The sequence below is a fragment of the Lepidochelys kempii genome, chromosome 3, assembly GCF_965140285.1.
Source record: "Lepidochelys kempii isolate rLepKem1 chromosome 3, rLepKem1.hap1, whole genome shotgun sequence".
In the NCBI taxonomy this organism is placed as follows: domain Eukaryota; kingdom Metazoa; phylum Chordata; order Testudines; family Cheloniidae; genus Lepidochelys; species Lepidochelys kempii.
The window spans coordinates 116,690,414-116,704,734 of NC_136382.1; the positions used below are offsets into that span (position 1 = coordinate 116,690,414).

Consider the following 14,321-nt stretch of genomic DNA (forward strand, 5'->3'; position numbering starts at 1 on the left):
AGTCAGGATATGGTCCGTAGCTCATGTTCTCAGGAGGGGGTTCAGGCACTCTAGAAGTGGACGGAGCTGGAGATGAAGGCACAGAAGGAGGTAGTGGTTCAGTAGAAGAGGTCTGAGGGTGAGTGGTAGGAGGATGTGACAAAGGGTATCACTGAGACCAAGGCACAGGGTAGGAGAAGCCAGGTGCTGTCCATGGAGGGGTGAAGTAGGGAAACTGAGACTGGTGGTTGCCAGGTGCCATCCACAGAGGGGTGAAGTAAGGAAACTGAGACTGGTGGTTGTGAGCCATGACCTGAGGCAGAAAAGGTTCCGGTGGAGGAGGAGAGGCAGATGGGGAGAACTCCGCCTGCTGCTGTACATCAGGTTCGCTATCAGTAAAGGTAACCAGTTCAGGTGGGGAGAGCAGCTGTTCAAAAAACGAGCCCTGTTTGTCCAGGAGCGGGGAGTTAGGCCCAGGTGGCACTGAGAGGTCACCTTGAGTGAGAAACTGTTGCTCCTGCTCCCTGGGCTGTGCTGAGCCTTGACTGTCCTCAAAGCCTCACTGGTGTCCCGGGATGTGTGGAGGAGTCCTGCAGGGGGTCCGCTGCTGGTGCCGGAGCAGAAGGCAGGCTCGGTGAGGACATTCTTCCCGGCACCGGAGCAGAGCATGCAGTCCGCACTGCCAGCTATTTTTAGCACTGAAGTGCTTGGTGCCGCGGAAGCCTTCCCAGCACGGGAGGTCGGGTTCCTGCCTCTGCGGTCTGCAGAAGCTGCGGCTGAGGCGTTGTGACAGCCTGAGGCGCCTGCCTTCTGCGCTGTCAATACAGAGGGTGAGGATCTCGTGGGAGACCCTTTACCCTTGTTAAAGTCTCTCCTCAGAGACTGTTGGGCTTCTTGCCTCTGCTACAGAGAGGGTGAAGCAATGCTCCCAATTGGCTCTGATCTGGCCGGGAGCGCGAGGGAGAGGGTTTAATTTTCCCCATCTCCGAAGGCGGCTGCAGAGATTTTTCCATTAGTAACATTTTAAGCCACTGGTCCCTGTCGCGACGAGCCCTGGTCTTGAGGCTTGCACAGTGAAGGCATTTTGCAGGGACATGTGTTTCGCCAAGGCACTTCACACATTGTGAGTGCCCATCAGACCTTGGCATGGAGTCCTGACAGGAAACACACTTCTTGAATCCTGAAGCCCCTGGCATATTGAATTAGAAATGGCAGGGGATAGTGTCTCAGCGGGAGACAAGCCTGAGGCGAAAAGTGTTTAGTTTTTTGTTTGTTTTTTTTTGTTTTTTGTTTTTGTTTTTTAAACTAACTAAACTATGTAACTATTCTAAAGGAAGGGAAACAACTGGGATGTAACTAATAACTATTTCTGTGTTCTTCGTTACTGTTTCCGACAGAGACCAGGAAAGAGAAGTAGCACTGCCCTGAGTCCCATCTTCACCCGAGGATGGTTGAGAAGGAACTGAGGGGGGTGCGGGATGCAGGCGCTCAGGAAGATTCCAACGAGATGGGAGATACCAACTGAGCACCTGCGTCCCGACCAGGCACTACTACCAAAAATCTCCAATCAACGGCGCCGGGACGCACCGACACCTAGAGTGGAGCACCCACAGGGACAGCACTCGAAGAAGAAGAATGCTTCTGTCAACCTAGCTACTGTCACTCGGGTAGGTGGTGGTTCTATAGCAATGGCAAAAACCCTTCTGTGACCATAGGCAATGTCTACACTATGGGGTTATGCCATCATACCTGTGGCATCACAGCTATGCCACTACAGTCCCTCTGGTGTAGACACGGTCTGAGATTGCTACTCTTCACCAGAGCTACTCTTGCTCCCTCTCCCCTCTGCTGTTATCTGCAGGGTCATTATTTCTATCATCATTCTATTCTCTCCAGCTCCAAAATTGTTACTAGTGTTCATTCACAACACTGGCTTCTTTTATAGTCAGCTAGTCTTTTCTAGCTCATGGTCTTTCTAGCTCCGGTGGTTCTTCACTCAGCTGCTCTTTAAAAAAAAACTGAGATAACCTATATGTTTTGAAAATAGATGTCAAAATATGCCCATTATGTGCAAAAGCAACTGATTAAAATGGAAATGTAATGGACACCTACATCATTCTCCTGCATTTCAGTTGTATTATGAAGATCGGGATACTGTTTCAGGAACTGTGCTACGTAGGTCATGATAGACTTTTCATCTGGCTTGTCAACATCCACATCTGGAAAAGTGCAGAATATATAGTAAATTAATTCATAATTGAACAGCAAAAATGTTATACACCCTTGAAAAACTTTCAAACAAATATTAGCCTATCCTAATCCAAAATTTGATGCAGTATAGTTTATGTGAAGTACCTTCAGGATCAAGAAGTCTTGGGATTCCTAGTTCTGTTTCTGCAATTGTGAAGGCCTCACTTAGGTTTTCCCTATTAGATCTTCCTTTCACTTTCTCCATGTCCACTAGCTCTGGACGAATAGCATGAATGACTGAGTGAAAGGCAACACCACTCCTCCAACTTCGTCCAAAATCTTTTACTTCAATTCCAGCCTGCCTTAAAATTTAACAAAAAGAAAAAAAGGGACAATGAATCAGTCTAGTCATATGAAGACACAAGATACAAGGTTATGTTTTCTATCAGTGGCCAAGAGTGTATTTTCCAATAAGCCTGAAGCAAAAATTTCTATTTCCAGTGAGCTGTTTGGTTACATTAAGCCCTGTGTGTTATGAGAAAATGAACTACAACTCTGGTTCTTGTATGTGAGACACTACAAAGTATGTTGCTATATAAAACACTACTCACTATTCCTTCCTCCCTTACTGAATCCTTCCAGTCTTCCTTCACTATAATATACTTCCCTTGTTATCTGCATCTGGATTTTTAAAGTAAATGATTACAATAATATTTTTCTCTTTTAAAATAATATCCTAGGACGTTATGTCATTGTGGTTCAGTCCAAAAATGTAATGTGGAGTACGTTCTTGTTCCATGCATGAGTGATAATGTCCTCTCACAATATCCAGTCCACTTACACTGCCACTGTGAATCTCACACAATGATGCAACAGGGAATCTAAGTGATTAGCACTATATTAAAGAGAAACTAATAAGCATGGGTGATATTTTAATTTTTCAAAGTAATTCTGAAAACTATGTTCATGTCCAGACACTGAGGTCCTTACCCCAATTTTTATTCAGTCCTTACTCAGGCAAACTTCCAGTGAGGCCATATTGTGGCTTTCAGATGCTTGCCCCCTCTTGGGGTAGTGTGGAGTCACAAGGGTAGCTTAGAGAGGTTCATTCTTCATGGAGGTAGTGTCTTTCTCTGAGGGCCTGATCCAAAGTCCACTGAAATCTTTGGAAAGACTCCCAATCCCTTCAGTGGGCTATGCATCAGTTCCTGAGGGCTGTTCAGGATACACCATGCTTTCCGATGGCACAGCCTGCTCCTGCAGTGCAGCAGTTCCACTCTGAGTTTGTATGAAGGGATGGGGACTACGATGTTCCTTCCTCTCCCAATGTTTGGGTCAATTTGATTGCTGTGTTCACCCATCACTGCAATTTTTCACTTGCCACCTGTCTGGATGGTGCTGCTATCGGCTTTCAGTAGTCTGTCTCTGAATGCAAATAATTTTGTAGGAAGAATGCTATGCCAAAGTAGATTGCATTCCACTGTAAATTACCTTATACTGCACTGGTGTTATAGGGACCTGGGCATATAGTTCTATGACATTATGATCATATTTACTCTCTCTGGGGCTCCATTCTACTTCTCTGTGCTGGTTGTTCTCCCTGGATATTATTGTGGATATCTGTATTTCAGATAATTATTTACTTTATTTGAACAATTAAATCCAGTTTATTCTTTTATGGCTTTTAGGGGAAGGACCTGTCTTTTTATTTTTCTTATTGTGGAAGCAATCAGATCACTATGGTCTCATTGATCTAATTTACTTTTTGTTTTATGCCCTCTTTGGAATCAGCATACATAGGAGAATTGTACCAAATGAAGATAAATGTTTTGAAGCTAACAAGAGGGTGCCCTGTTACACCTCTGAACCAATTTAGTTTAATAGGAAATGAAAATTAATTAAATTTATATAATATATGTAACTGAATACCACTGATTAAATCATGATAGTCGTGATTTTCAACAACTCGCACCCAAGTACAATTGTACTCACTCACTGAGACAGAAATGACAGAAAAGCACAGTCTGTAAAAAGTGCCCTTTCAATATGGGGCAAACATTGTTGTATCAAAGGTTTTGGCAGCAAGAGCCAACACTGCCATTCAAACAACATCCAACTCTATTTCCAGTTTTTCACTGTCTCAGGGATAATTCTGCTTCATATACCATAAAACGGGATTGCTTTGTAAAAGTAATCTAAATATTATTCTTTATTATTATTTGTATTATAGTAACACCTAGGAGCCCCAGTCATGGGCCAGGAACACATTGTGCTAGGCACTGTAAAAACACAGAAAAAGAACTCCAGTCCTAAGTAAAGAGCTTACAACCTAAATTAATTTGTGAGTTTAACTTACTTTGCTGCTGTGTACTGCACCCACTTTAACAAAGCCTTCTTAGCGTTTCCTTGGACTTTGGTTACTACCTTCCTTTTTGTTGGTGGACTTGCAGTCTCAGAGCTGACGACACTGTCCACAGAAGATGTACTGCTAGACAATGACTGCAGCTGTGGCAGGTTGCTTGTCAGCTCTTCAATCTGTGTTTAGAATGACATCAGTTTATTGTAATACTGATATTTATTTTAATCATAATGAACAGGACATTAACAGGATTAGACATGGGCTAAAATTAAAAAACATGAAAATAATGAGCAAGATTTTTTTTAAAAAAATAAGTTCCTAAAGGTCACTTCATAAATCCTTATTTAAGTGCCTAAATAAATGGCCTTCTTTTCAGACCTGCTGAGCATCCAGAAACTGTTGACTCTTACTGATGTCCTATTTGCTTGAACGATGTGTAAACATATCACTTTACATAGCATTACACATTCTTATGCAAATTACTAGTTCATTGTGCTGAGATACTGGTCCGCACTCACCACTAGATCAAAAAAAAGACAATTCCATCAACTTAAATAGAGCTGCATCTCCTGATGCCATTGGTGAATTTGAATCAGAGTGAACACTCAAAAGTGACCTTTCCAAATACGCTACGTTTAACCAACAATGGCCAAGAAGAGGGCATTTGGTGGCAGCTGGGGAAGTTAACAAGGCCTGGGTCTTCTTCCCATGACCTCCTCAAAATAGTTGAAGTGACTCTGATGACCTCATTGTAATAGTTTCATTTTCATCCCCAAACTAGTGCATTGTTATGGCTTGATTCTGAATGACTGGATGTCTCTAGTTAGAAGAGGCCTCGCAATGGAATAGTACAGGGGTGTACATTAGCAAATACCAGTGAGGCAATTCACAGAGCACTTATATGTTCCATCCCTGGCTCAAATGAAAACCATTAGTCCCACACTTTTAAGAGCATTACATTCACAACTTGGTTTTAATAGGAAATGGTTATATATATATATATATGGTTGGCACATATTTGCCTGCTTTAAGAAACAAAGATTCAGAGAGTTGAGACTGCTCACAGAACATCACAGAACACCTCAGTACCTTAAAGAATCAGGCTCTCTTAGAGAGTATCAGGGCTTGGCAACAGTTGCTACATGCCCATACACTGTAGCAGCACTTCTCTGAAGCATTTTTTCTCCAGAATGTCAGTTTTCATTTTCTCAAAAACTAAGTTTCTACTTTTAATGGTTATAAAGAAAACTTCAAAAAGCAAATCAAGTGCAAATGGTGCCAAGGTTGGTATAGAGACAGCTTGGAATAACAGCTCTGCCAGGGAAGAAGTGCCCCACTCATCTCAGTGAGACATTAACTCAGTTGCCCAGTAATGATAATTTAAATGTCAACATGGTTAATTATTGCATTCCTCATGTAAGAAACAAGAGGGAGAATCTGAGATCTGCACAATTTACTGTAGTTATATTGGCGCAACATGTGCTTTGCATTTGGGAGATACCACCACTTTATTTTTGCCCCTGGTCATGAAGGAGCCACGCCCTAGAGGCCTAGCAAAGCCCATGGGCCAACTGAAGCCATGACAAAGGGAAGCCAAAGTCAGGGAGCCCTGTGGAGCCAAGAAGCACGCACAATCATCCCTTTGTGAGCACTGTCTCGTTTAGTCAGCTCAGAGGGGCAGAGTCTGAAGAGTAACATCACCTTTTTTTCCCATTTTAACCCCTGGAGAGCATAAATCATAGAATCATAGAATATCAGGGTTGGAAGGGACCTCAGGAGGTCATCTAGTCCAACCCCCTGCTCAAAGCAGGACCAATCCCCAATTTTTGCCCCAGATTCCAAATGGCCCCCTCAAGGATTGAACTCACAACCCTGGGTTTAGCAGGCCAATGCTCAAATCACTGAGCTATCCCTCCCCCCAAAATGATTTCCATTCTACCGCCCACAATGTTGCAGGGTGTATTCGGCCTTTGCTGGAGGCCCTGTGGTCTTATCATACCCTGCCCCAAGAAGCAGCAAGCTGAAAGGAAAAGAGTAACAATGGTGGGTCCTTCAAGCTTGCCTAGAGTGGACTCTCTGGAGTAGTCATTTTGAAAGCTAGAGAGATGTGGCCCTCCAAGGGCTAGAGGGGCTAGCAACAGCCAATCAGGGCCATGCTGGCCTAGATAAAAGGAGCTGCCTGGCCTGAGCAGCTCAGTTCTTAGCTGAGACCAGAGGTGTGAAGAAGGGTGCTTCTCTCTGGCCGCAGAAACTTGAGGGATAAGAGAAGGTTACTCACTTTATGCAGTAACTGAGGTTCTTTAAGATGACTGTCCCTGTGGGTGCTCCATTTTAGGTGTCTTGGCACCCTGCGCTTGTAATCGGAGATTTGTAGTAACAGTGCCCCGGTTGGCTGCATGCGCACGGCAGCCGTCTCGCACTGCTCCGAACAGCCACTTACTGTGCGCAGCCAACTGTCCCTCAGTTCCTTCTATACCCCAGAGAGTCAGTGTGAAACAACGAAGTAGAGGGGAGGAGGAGGGAAGGTAGTGGAGCACCCACAGGAACAACCATCTTGAAGAACCTCAGTTACTGCACAAGGTGAGTAACCTTCTCTTCTTATTTGAGGAGTGTCCCTGTGGGTGCTCCATTTTAGGAGACTATGGAGCAGTACCCCTCGATGGAAGTAGGGGCTTCAGAGTATCTTTGTTGAGGGTGGATAGTACCGAGAGTCTGAACTGAGTGTCGGCAAAGGAATGTTATTCCAGGGCATATTGTCTGGTAAACGTGTGGGCCGAGGCCCAGGTAGCTACTCTGCAAATGTCTACGATGGGTAAGTTATTGTGAAACGCTACTGACTTGGACAGTGCTCTGGTGGAGTATGTACGAACCCTAGCTGGAGCCACGATGTAGCTCTGATGATAGCATAGGTGGATACAGCCAGAAATCCACTTAGATAGTCTTTGTTTAGAGATGGCCTCACACTTTGATCGCTCTGTGACTGATAGAAAGAGACGTGACAATTTTCTATATCTCTTTTTTCTTTCTAGGTAGAAGGCCAGAGGTCTACAGATGTCGAGAGTGTGAAAGGATGCCTCCCTGGCATCGGCATGGGGTTTTGGAAAAAACACAGGTAAGCAAATGGGTTGGTTTAAATGAAATGAAGAGGCTACTTTAGGTATAAATTTGGGGTGGTCTCTTAGGATCAGTTTGTCTTTATGGAATGTGGGTATACAGAGGGTGTGCCATTAGGGCCCCTAGCTCCCCTACTCTTCTTGCTGAAGCGATCGCGATAAGGAAGGAGACCTTCATCGATAGATGTAGCAATGAGCAAGTTGCAAGGGGGTCGAATGATTTACCCATAAGGGTGCGTAGCACGAGGTTAAGGTCCCACAAAGGAGTAGGGTCTTTCAGAGGTGGGTAGATGTTAGTCATGCTCTTTAGGAAACACTTAGTTGTTGGGTGAACAAAGATGGTGGTTCTATCTACCTTATCGTGTAGTGAGATGATTGCAGCTAGGTGAACCTTTATGGAACGGTTGGGGAGGACCCTATTTTTTAAGGCCTAGTATATAGTCCAGGACCCTGGGTACGGAACGGAATGAGGCAACATGGTTAGCCTCACACAAGGTGCAGAATCGTACCCACTTCTGAGTGTATGTTTTCTGTGTGCTCGGCCTGCGGCTATTCAAGAGAATGTCTTTAACTTCCTCGGATTAGCCATGGAGTAACCAGGCCTTGAGGTTGAGAACCGCTAGGTTGGGGTGATTGACTCAGCTGTTGTCCTGTGTCAAGAGGTGAGGAAGTAGTGGAAGGATTAGAGGTGGTTTCACCACCATCTGTCTCAGGTATGGGAATCACGTATGCCTGGGCCATGTGGGTGCAATAAGTATGACCCCGGCCTTATCCTGTCTGATTTTGTGTAGCACCCAGTTCAATAGAGGAATCAGGGGGAAGTCGAACATTAGTGGCGCCTCCCATTTTGTAAGGAAAGCATCGCCCAGGGAATGCTGACCGAGCCCCACTTGGGAGCAATACTGAGGGCATTTCGTATTGTAAGCCACTGAGAATAAGTCTATAGCAGGGAACCCCCACCGGTGGAATACGGTCAGGAGGGTCGGGTAGTCCATCTCCCACTCGTGGGTTTGTGAGAAGTGTCTGCTCAGTTGATCTGCCGTGGTGTTCTGAAGCCCTGGCAGGTAAGACGCAGAGATGTCTACTTTGTTGGAGATGCACCATTGCCATAGGCATAGTGCCTTGATGCAGAGAGGATATGATCAAGCTCACTGCTGTCAGTTTTTATAAAACATGCAGGCTGTGATGTCCATGAGGACTTTGATGGTATTGTTGAGGATGAGTGGAAGGAAGTGCTCGCATGCTTTTCTGATTGCTCTGAGTTCTAGAATGTTTATATGTAAGTTGGCTTCCACTGGGGACCAGCATCCCTGGATAGCATTGTTGCCCAGACGAGTGCCCCATCTGATGAGGGAGGCATTCATGGTGGAAGCTGTTCGTTGAAATGGGATCCCCACGCAGACCTTTTGCGGTTGCAACCACCACTTGAGGGAATCCTTCACCTTGTGGGGCATTGTAAGTCTTTTGTGGAGGGAATGCCTGTGTGGTATATAGCAGGTGCGAAGCCAGGCCTGTAGGCATCTCATGTGTAGTCTGGCATGTTTGACTACATAAGTCGGAGCAGTCATATGCTCCAAGAGTTGTAGGCAGGTCCTGGCAGACGTTTGAGGGCTGTCTGTGACCGTAGTTATCAGCATGGTTAGGTTGAGGAGTCGCTGCTGGGAGGCTGTCAAGGTAGGCCCCTATAAACTCTAGTTGTTGGACAGAGACCAAGTTGGACTTTTGGACGTTTATTTGAAACCCTAGTTTGGTGAAGAGGGTTACTGTGGTTTGTGTAGCTTGTACTGCTTGCCTGTTGTGTTGATGCTCTTATGAGGCAGTCATCCAAGTATGGAAAGATCATTGCTCCTCGTCTACAGAGATGAGCTGCGGCAAGGGCCAGGACTTTGGAGAATACCCTGGGGGCTGTCGATAATCCAAAGGGTAGCACTTTGTATTGGTAATGTTAATGGCCTAATGTGAAGCACAGGGATCTTCTGTGCACTGGATGAATGGTGACATGAAAGTAGGCATCTTGTAAGTCGAGGGATGAGAGCCAGTCTCCTTCTCTAATGCCAGAATTATGGTTGCCAGGGTTACCATTCTAAAATGTTGCATTCTCACAAACTTGGTGAGTTTGCATAAGTCCAGAATGGGTCTCCGTCCACTGTTCTTTTTCTGCGTTAGAAAATAATGGGAATAAAACTCTCTTCCTCTATGTTGAGGTGGTACTAGTTCCACAGCTCCTAGTTGCAGGAGGTGGTGTATTTCCTGCTGTAACAGGGGCTTGTGAGAGGGGTCCCTGAAGAGGGACGGAGAAGGTGGGTGGGTAGGGGGAGTAGAAGTAAATGGGATAAAGTAACCCTTCTGGATGATTTCCAGGACCTATTTGTCTGTAGTGATGTTCCAGACTAGGTAGTGTAGTAGCAGGCGGTCTCCAAATGGACTGGAGGTCATCTGATATTCCAGGATGGGAGAACACAGAGGTCTCGAGCCCTCAACTGATATTTCAAAACGATTGATGTGATGTTGAAGGTTGAGATGTGGTGGGTTGATCTTGGTTCTGCCTGCACTTCAATTGTTTTTGTTTTCGATGTTGATCATAATGTCTCTGGGGTTGGGTGTACGGAGTAGGGAGGAATCTTTTAATGTAGAATCTCCCTGTTTCTTCTTCTTTGGGGGGACGTAAATGCCTGCAGTCTTCAAGGCGGTTCTCAAGTCCTTTAAGGTATGTAGAGATGCATCTGTGCTTTCCACAAACACTTTTTGTCCCTCAAAGGGCAGGTCCTCAACTGTGGCTTGTACTACCCTAGGAAATCCAGAGAGGTGGTAACATGATGCTCAACACAGGACCATGGACGTGGCGATAGAATGAGCTGCCATGTCAGTGGACTCAAGGGAAGCCTATAGGACTGTTTTGGCAATTAAGGCGCCCTCCGCAATGTTAGCTTTGTATTGTTGTTTTGATTCCTCTGACATTTGTTCAATAAAAAATGTCATTTTATTAAACAAGTTGTAAGTGTATTTCGCCAACACAGCAGAGTAGTTTGCTATGCGAAATTGCAGCGAGGCCAAGGAATAGGCTTTGCATCCAAAGAGGTCAAGCCTTTTCCAGTCTTTGTCATAAGGGGTGATTTTTGACTGGTGCTGTTTTCCCCTTTGGTTTACTGCCTCTACGACCAGTGAATTTGGAGCCAGGTGAGTAAATAAGAACTCAGCCCCTTTCGCTGGTACATAATATTTTCTGTCCGAGAGTTTACAGGAGGGTGGGACAGTGGCAGGTGTCTGCCATATTATCTTTGCAGGATCCATTATAGCAGCGTTGATGGGCAGAGCTACCTTTGCTGATGGGGATGCCTGCAGGATGTCAGTAAGTTTGTGCTGGGTCTCTGGCAGCTCTGCTAGAGAGATATCCAGGGATTCTGCAACTCTTTTGAATAAGTCCTGGAAGGACTTGAAGTCATCTCCTGTGGTGGGAGGCAGTGGCATAATTGTTTCGTCCAGAGACGAGGATGAAATATGGATGGGTGGCAGTATGTTGCCTTTAGGAGCCTCTTCCAGCTCCTTTCCCTCTTCCTCCTGGGCCTCCGATGGTGGTGGGTTTGTGGGTGAAGGGGATCAGGTGTCCCTTGACGCTGGTGGGTTGGGGGGGTTAAATTATGGGCTCTGTAGTTTGCTCATAGGTCCCAGTATGGCCAGTTGGGTGGCATAACAATGGGCGACAGCATCCACGGTTGTGCCTGCCAGCTTTGCCCTTGCATAGATGGTTGTTGGTGAGAGGGTCCCGGTTTCGGGGAGGAATGACAAGGGGTACAAAGATCTGATTCATCCTCTTCATCCTCATCACTAGATAGTGGAGGTGCAGATCTACTAGGAGTGCCTATTCAGATCGATCCTGGTCTGACTGTGGTACCGTTGGTGCCGAACAAGGGAGTCCCCAGCGTGGAGGTGACTAGGAGGTCCGTGTGTCTGCTGAATTGGCATGGTACTGGGAAGCTCGGTGCCGGGAATGGGAGTACACTCTGATTTGCTGTTGATGTCAGAAATGTTGGAACCGCAGACTTGCTATGCTGTGTGGGTACCAAGGGGGGGCGTCATTGCAGGATTCGATGCCAAGGATTTCCTTGGCTCTGTCGGTGCCGAGGTAGATGTTTTATTCTTATGGGGTGCACCTGAGAGAGAGATTACCCGTTCCGGGTCTTTAGCTCCTCGGGACGTCTCCCTACTGGGCATTCCCGATGCCTCACGGTCCGTTGGTTTCAGTGCTGTCAGTACTGGGGCAGATTTTCCACCTGGAGATCACTTTCTTTTGGGCGAATCTCTCTGTGGGGATGTATGGGTGCACTTTTTTGCGTCCTTTTTGGAAGCAGGCTCCTTGGTAACAGCCTTAGAGGTAGAACCCCTGTCAGAGGCTGCCGATGGTAATCATTGGCCCGGAGGCATTCTGGTCTCAGGGTCGGAGACTGGTCTGAGGGATTTTTCCACCATTAACAGTTTAAGTTGGAGATCTCTTGCCTTTCATGTCCTAGCAGTTAACTTTTTACAATGCGGACATTTCTGGGCAATACGAGTCTCTCCAAGGCAGCGGACGCACTGAGGGTGGCCATCCGACACAGGAATGGAGAGTCTGCACGTTAGGCAGTGTTTGAAACCAGGAGAGCTGGGCACGCCTGAGGGAAGGAGATGAGTCCTGCACTTGGCTGTTGTTATTCAAAGTGGGGCCTGCTGGAGGCAGGGTGAGTGAAAGAAAGAAACTATAAAGAAAAAGAAAAGAAAGGGTAGCTATCTACAATTTGAAAGTGGCGCTGCTGGCGGTCCGACTCACGCCAAAGGCAGTAGAGAAGGAACTGAGGGATGGTTGGCTGCGCAAGCTAAGTGGCCACTCAGAGTGGTGCGAGATGGCTGCCACGCATGTGTGGCCAACCAGGGCACTTCTACTACAAAGCTACAATTGCAAGCGCAGGGCACCAAGACACCTAAAGTGGAGCACCCACAGGGACACTCTTTGAAGAAGAACCAGAGTTTGTTTCTGGCTGCATTTGCTTTATCTGGGTTTGCAGGGAGAGGGAGGGTCTAAGAACCTAACCCTGAGATAAGCTAACATGGATCAGGTAGGGAGAAGCCCAAGGAAGAAGCAGCAATGAACTGAAATCAAGCCGTACGTGGCTGCTGTATACAGGATTACTGGATTGCAACTCGGAATAGTGGGCGGGCCCAGGCTCCCCCTCTGGCCACAGTAGCATCAACCACAAGAAGGGGACAGGGCTTATTTGAGAGCCTGAACAAAGAGCTGAATTTAAAGAGACTAGAGCCAGGGACTTAATAGGACTGTTCATTTAGTAGCTCTTTAGTATTGTGGTAGGGATTCATTTGGACTTTGTGACTCAGTCAAAGGGCCAAGCCACAGAAGATCCCAAAAAGTCAGCCAGCAACCTGCAGGGAGTACCAGGAGCAGGAAAAGACATGCAGTACCACATCCAGCTACAAGGAAGTGTTCAGAAGGTGAGTGCCTCATTACACACAGGATCAAATTCTGCCCTTGAAAGTATCTGCAGCTCCTGATGAAATCAGTAGGTGTCACACATGTATATGTGAGGCCACACTTCAGCCGCTAAATAGTAAACTGTGTTTACATATTGAATCTGCTGGACTTGAAAACTTGGTGCATTCACTAGCAGGTTCTCTGTTAGTATAAATAAGGCTTACAGTGATTGATGGTGCTTGTTTACAACTAGTCCTTTTTTATTTACTTGATTTCATATATATATATATAGTTTGCTTTCTTCAGGAAAAGTAGGAGTATATGCCAATAATAACTTGGCATAATTTTAAAGGTACATTCCTAAGCCCCAATCCTGCAAAAACTTACACACATGTTTAACTTTATACATAGTGAATAGTCCCATCCTCATACAGACATTGGGCCAGATCCTCAGGTGGTGTAAACTGGCAGAGCTTTGTTGAAGTCACTGGAGCTACACCAATTTATGTCAGGTGAGGATCTGGCCCATTACTTCAAAAATAATAGTCAAATATAGAAAATATAATACCTGGAAATATAAAATTATGGTCCACATCAAGCCAAGTACAATAGAAGGCCTACCATCAGCAATATCAGTTGAATTGATGTTGACTAGTTTAATCTGTTTAGAAAAGAAAATACACATTATCACATACAGGAGATAGTGACAATTATTACAAGGATTCTGAATGGGTTTGTTGTATAGTAAATTTATGCAAAAATAGTTAGTTTTTTTATTCAAAAATTCAGTGCAGTGATGAGAACGTCAGTTAATATATTGCACAGCTACAGTTATACCTTAAAATGGAGCAAGATAACAAACAGAAGTATAACAATATATGAATATATTTTTCAGTTTGTGATTAAACATGATTTATCATAAAACCACAGGAATTACATGTAAAAACTAATCTAAAGTACCATATTGGCCAATACAGGATTGTTCCATTAATATATTCAACTTCAAATGGAAAAAATATACCACTTAATTTATACTTTTTGTACTTATGCAAGTTTGTTATAGGGTTAAAAATTCCAGAAAATCTTTGTACCAACCGGTGATCCTCTGTACATGGACTAGCATGAAAAGCAAAGGGGAAACAGTGATATATAAAATCAGCTTAATGTGATAAATTAATTCATTTTCCTGGTAATTAAATTCTGGAATGTAAAGAAAGCA

The 14,321-nt window shown here is 45.1% G+C and overlaps 1 protein-coding gene and 1 long non-coding RNA gene across 12 annotated transcripts in view; one reads left to right on the top strand and one right to left on the bottom strand.

The window, feature by feature from the left end:
- The window catches only part of SYNE1 (spectrin repeat containing nuclear envelope protein 1), a 501,907-nt gene that overhangs the window by 372,108 nt on the left and 115,478 nt on the right, over window positions 1-14,321 (bottom strand). For 8 of the 11 annotated variants that reach the window (XM_073337684.2, XM_073337688.2, XM_073337687.2 and 5 more), the window contains 5 exons: window positions 14,198-14,218; window positions 13,671-13,763; window positions 4,526-4,704; window positions 2,335-2,531; window positions 2,092-2,198 (listed from right to left, as the gene is read on the bottom strand). In XM_073337684.2, the coding sequence (XP_073193785.2) occupies window positions 2,092-2,198; window positions 2,335-2,531; window positions 4,526-4,704; window positions 13,671-13,763; window positions 14,198-14,218 (597 nt within the window). Of the gene's footprint in view, window positions 1-2,091; window positions 2,199-2,334; window positions 2,532-3,159; window positions 3,375-4,525; window positions 4,705-13,670; window positions 13,764-14,197; window positions 14,219-14,321 lie in introns of those variants that run through there. The other 3 variants (XM_073337695.2, XM_073337685.2, XM_073337690.2) reach the window with 2 other exon arrangements.
- LOC144930420 (uncharacterized) lies at window positions 1,389-10,550 on the top strand. The gene is made up of 3 exons (XR_013635569.1): window positions 1,389-1,646; window positions 7,558-7,640; window positions 10,434-10,550. It is a non-coding gene; the product is annotated as an uncharacterized LOC144930420 (long non-coding RNA).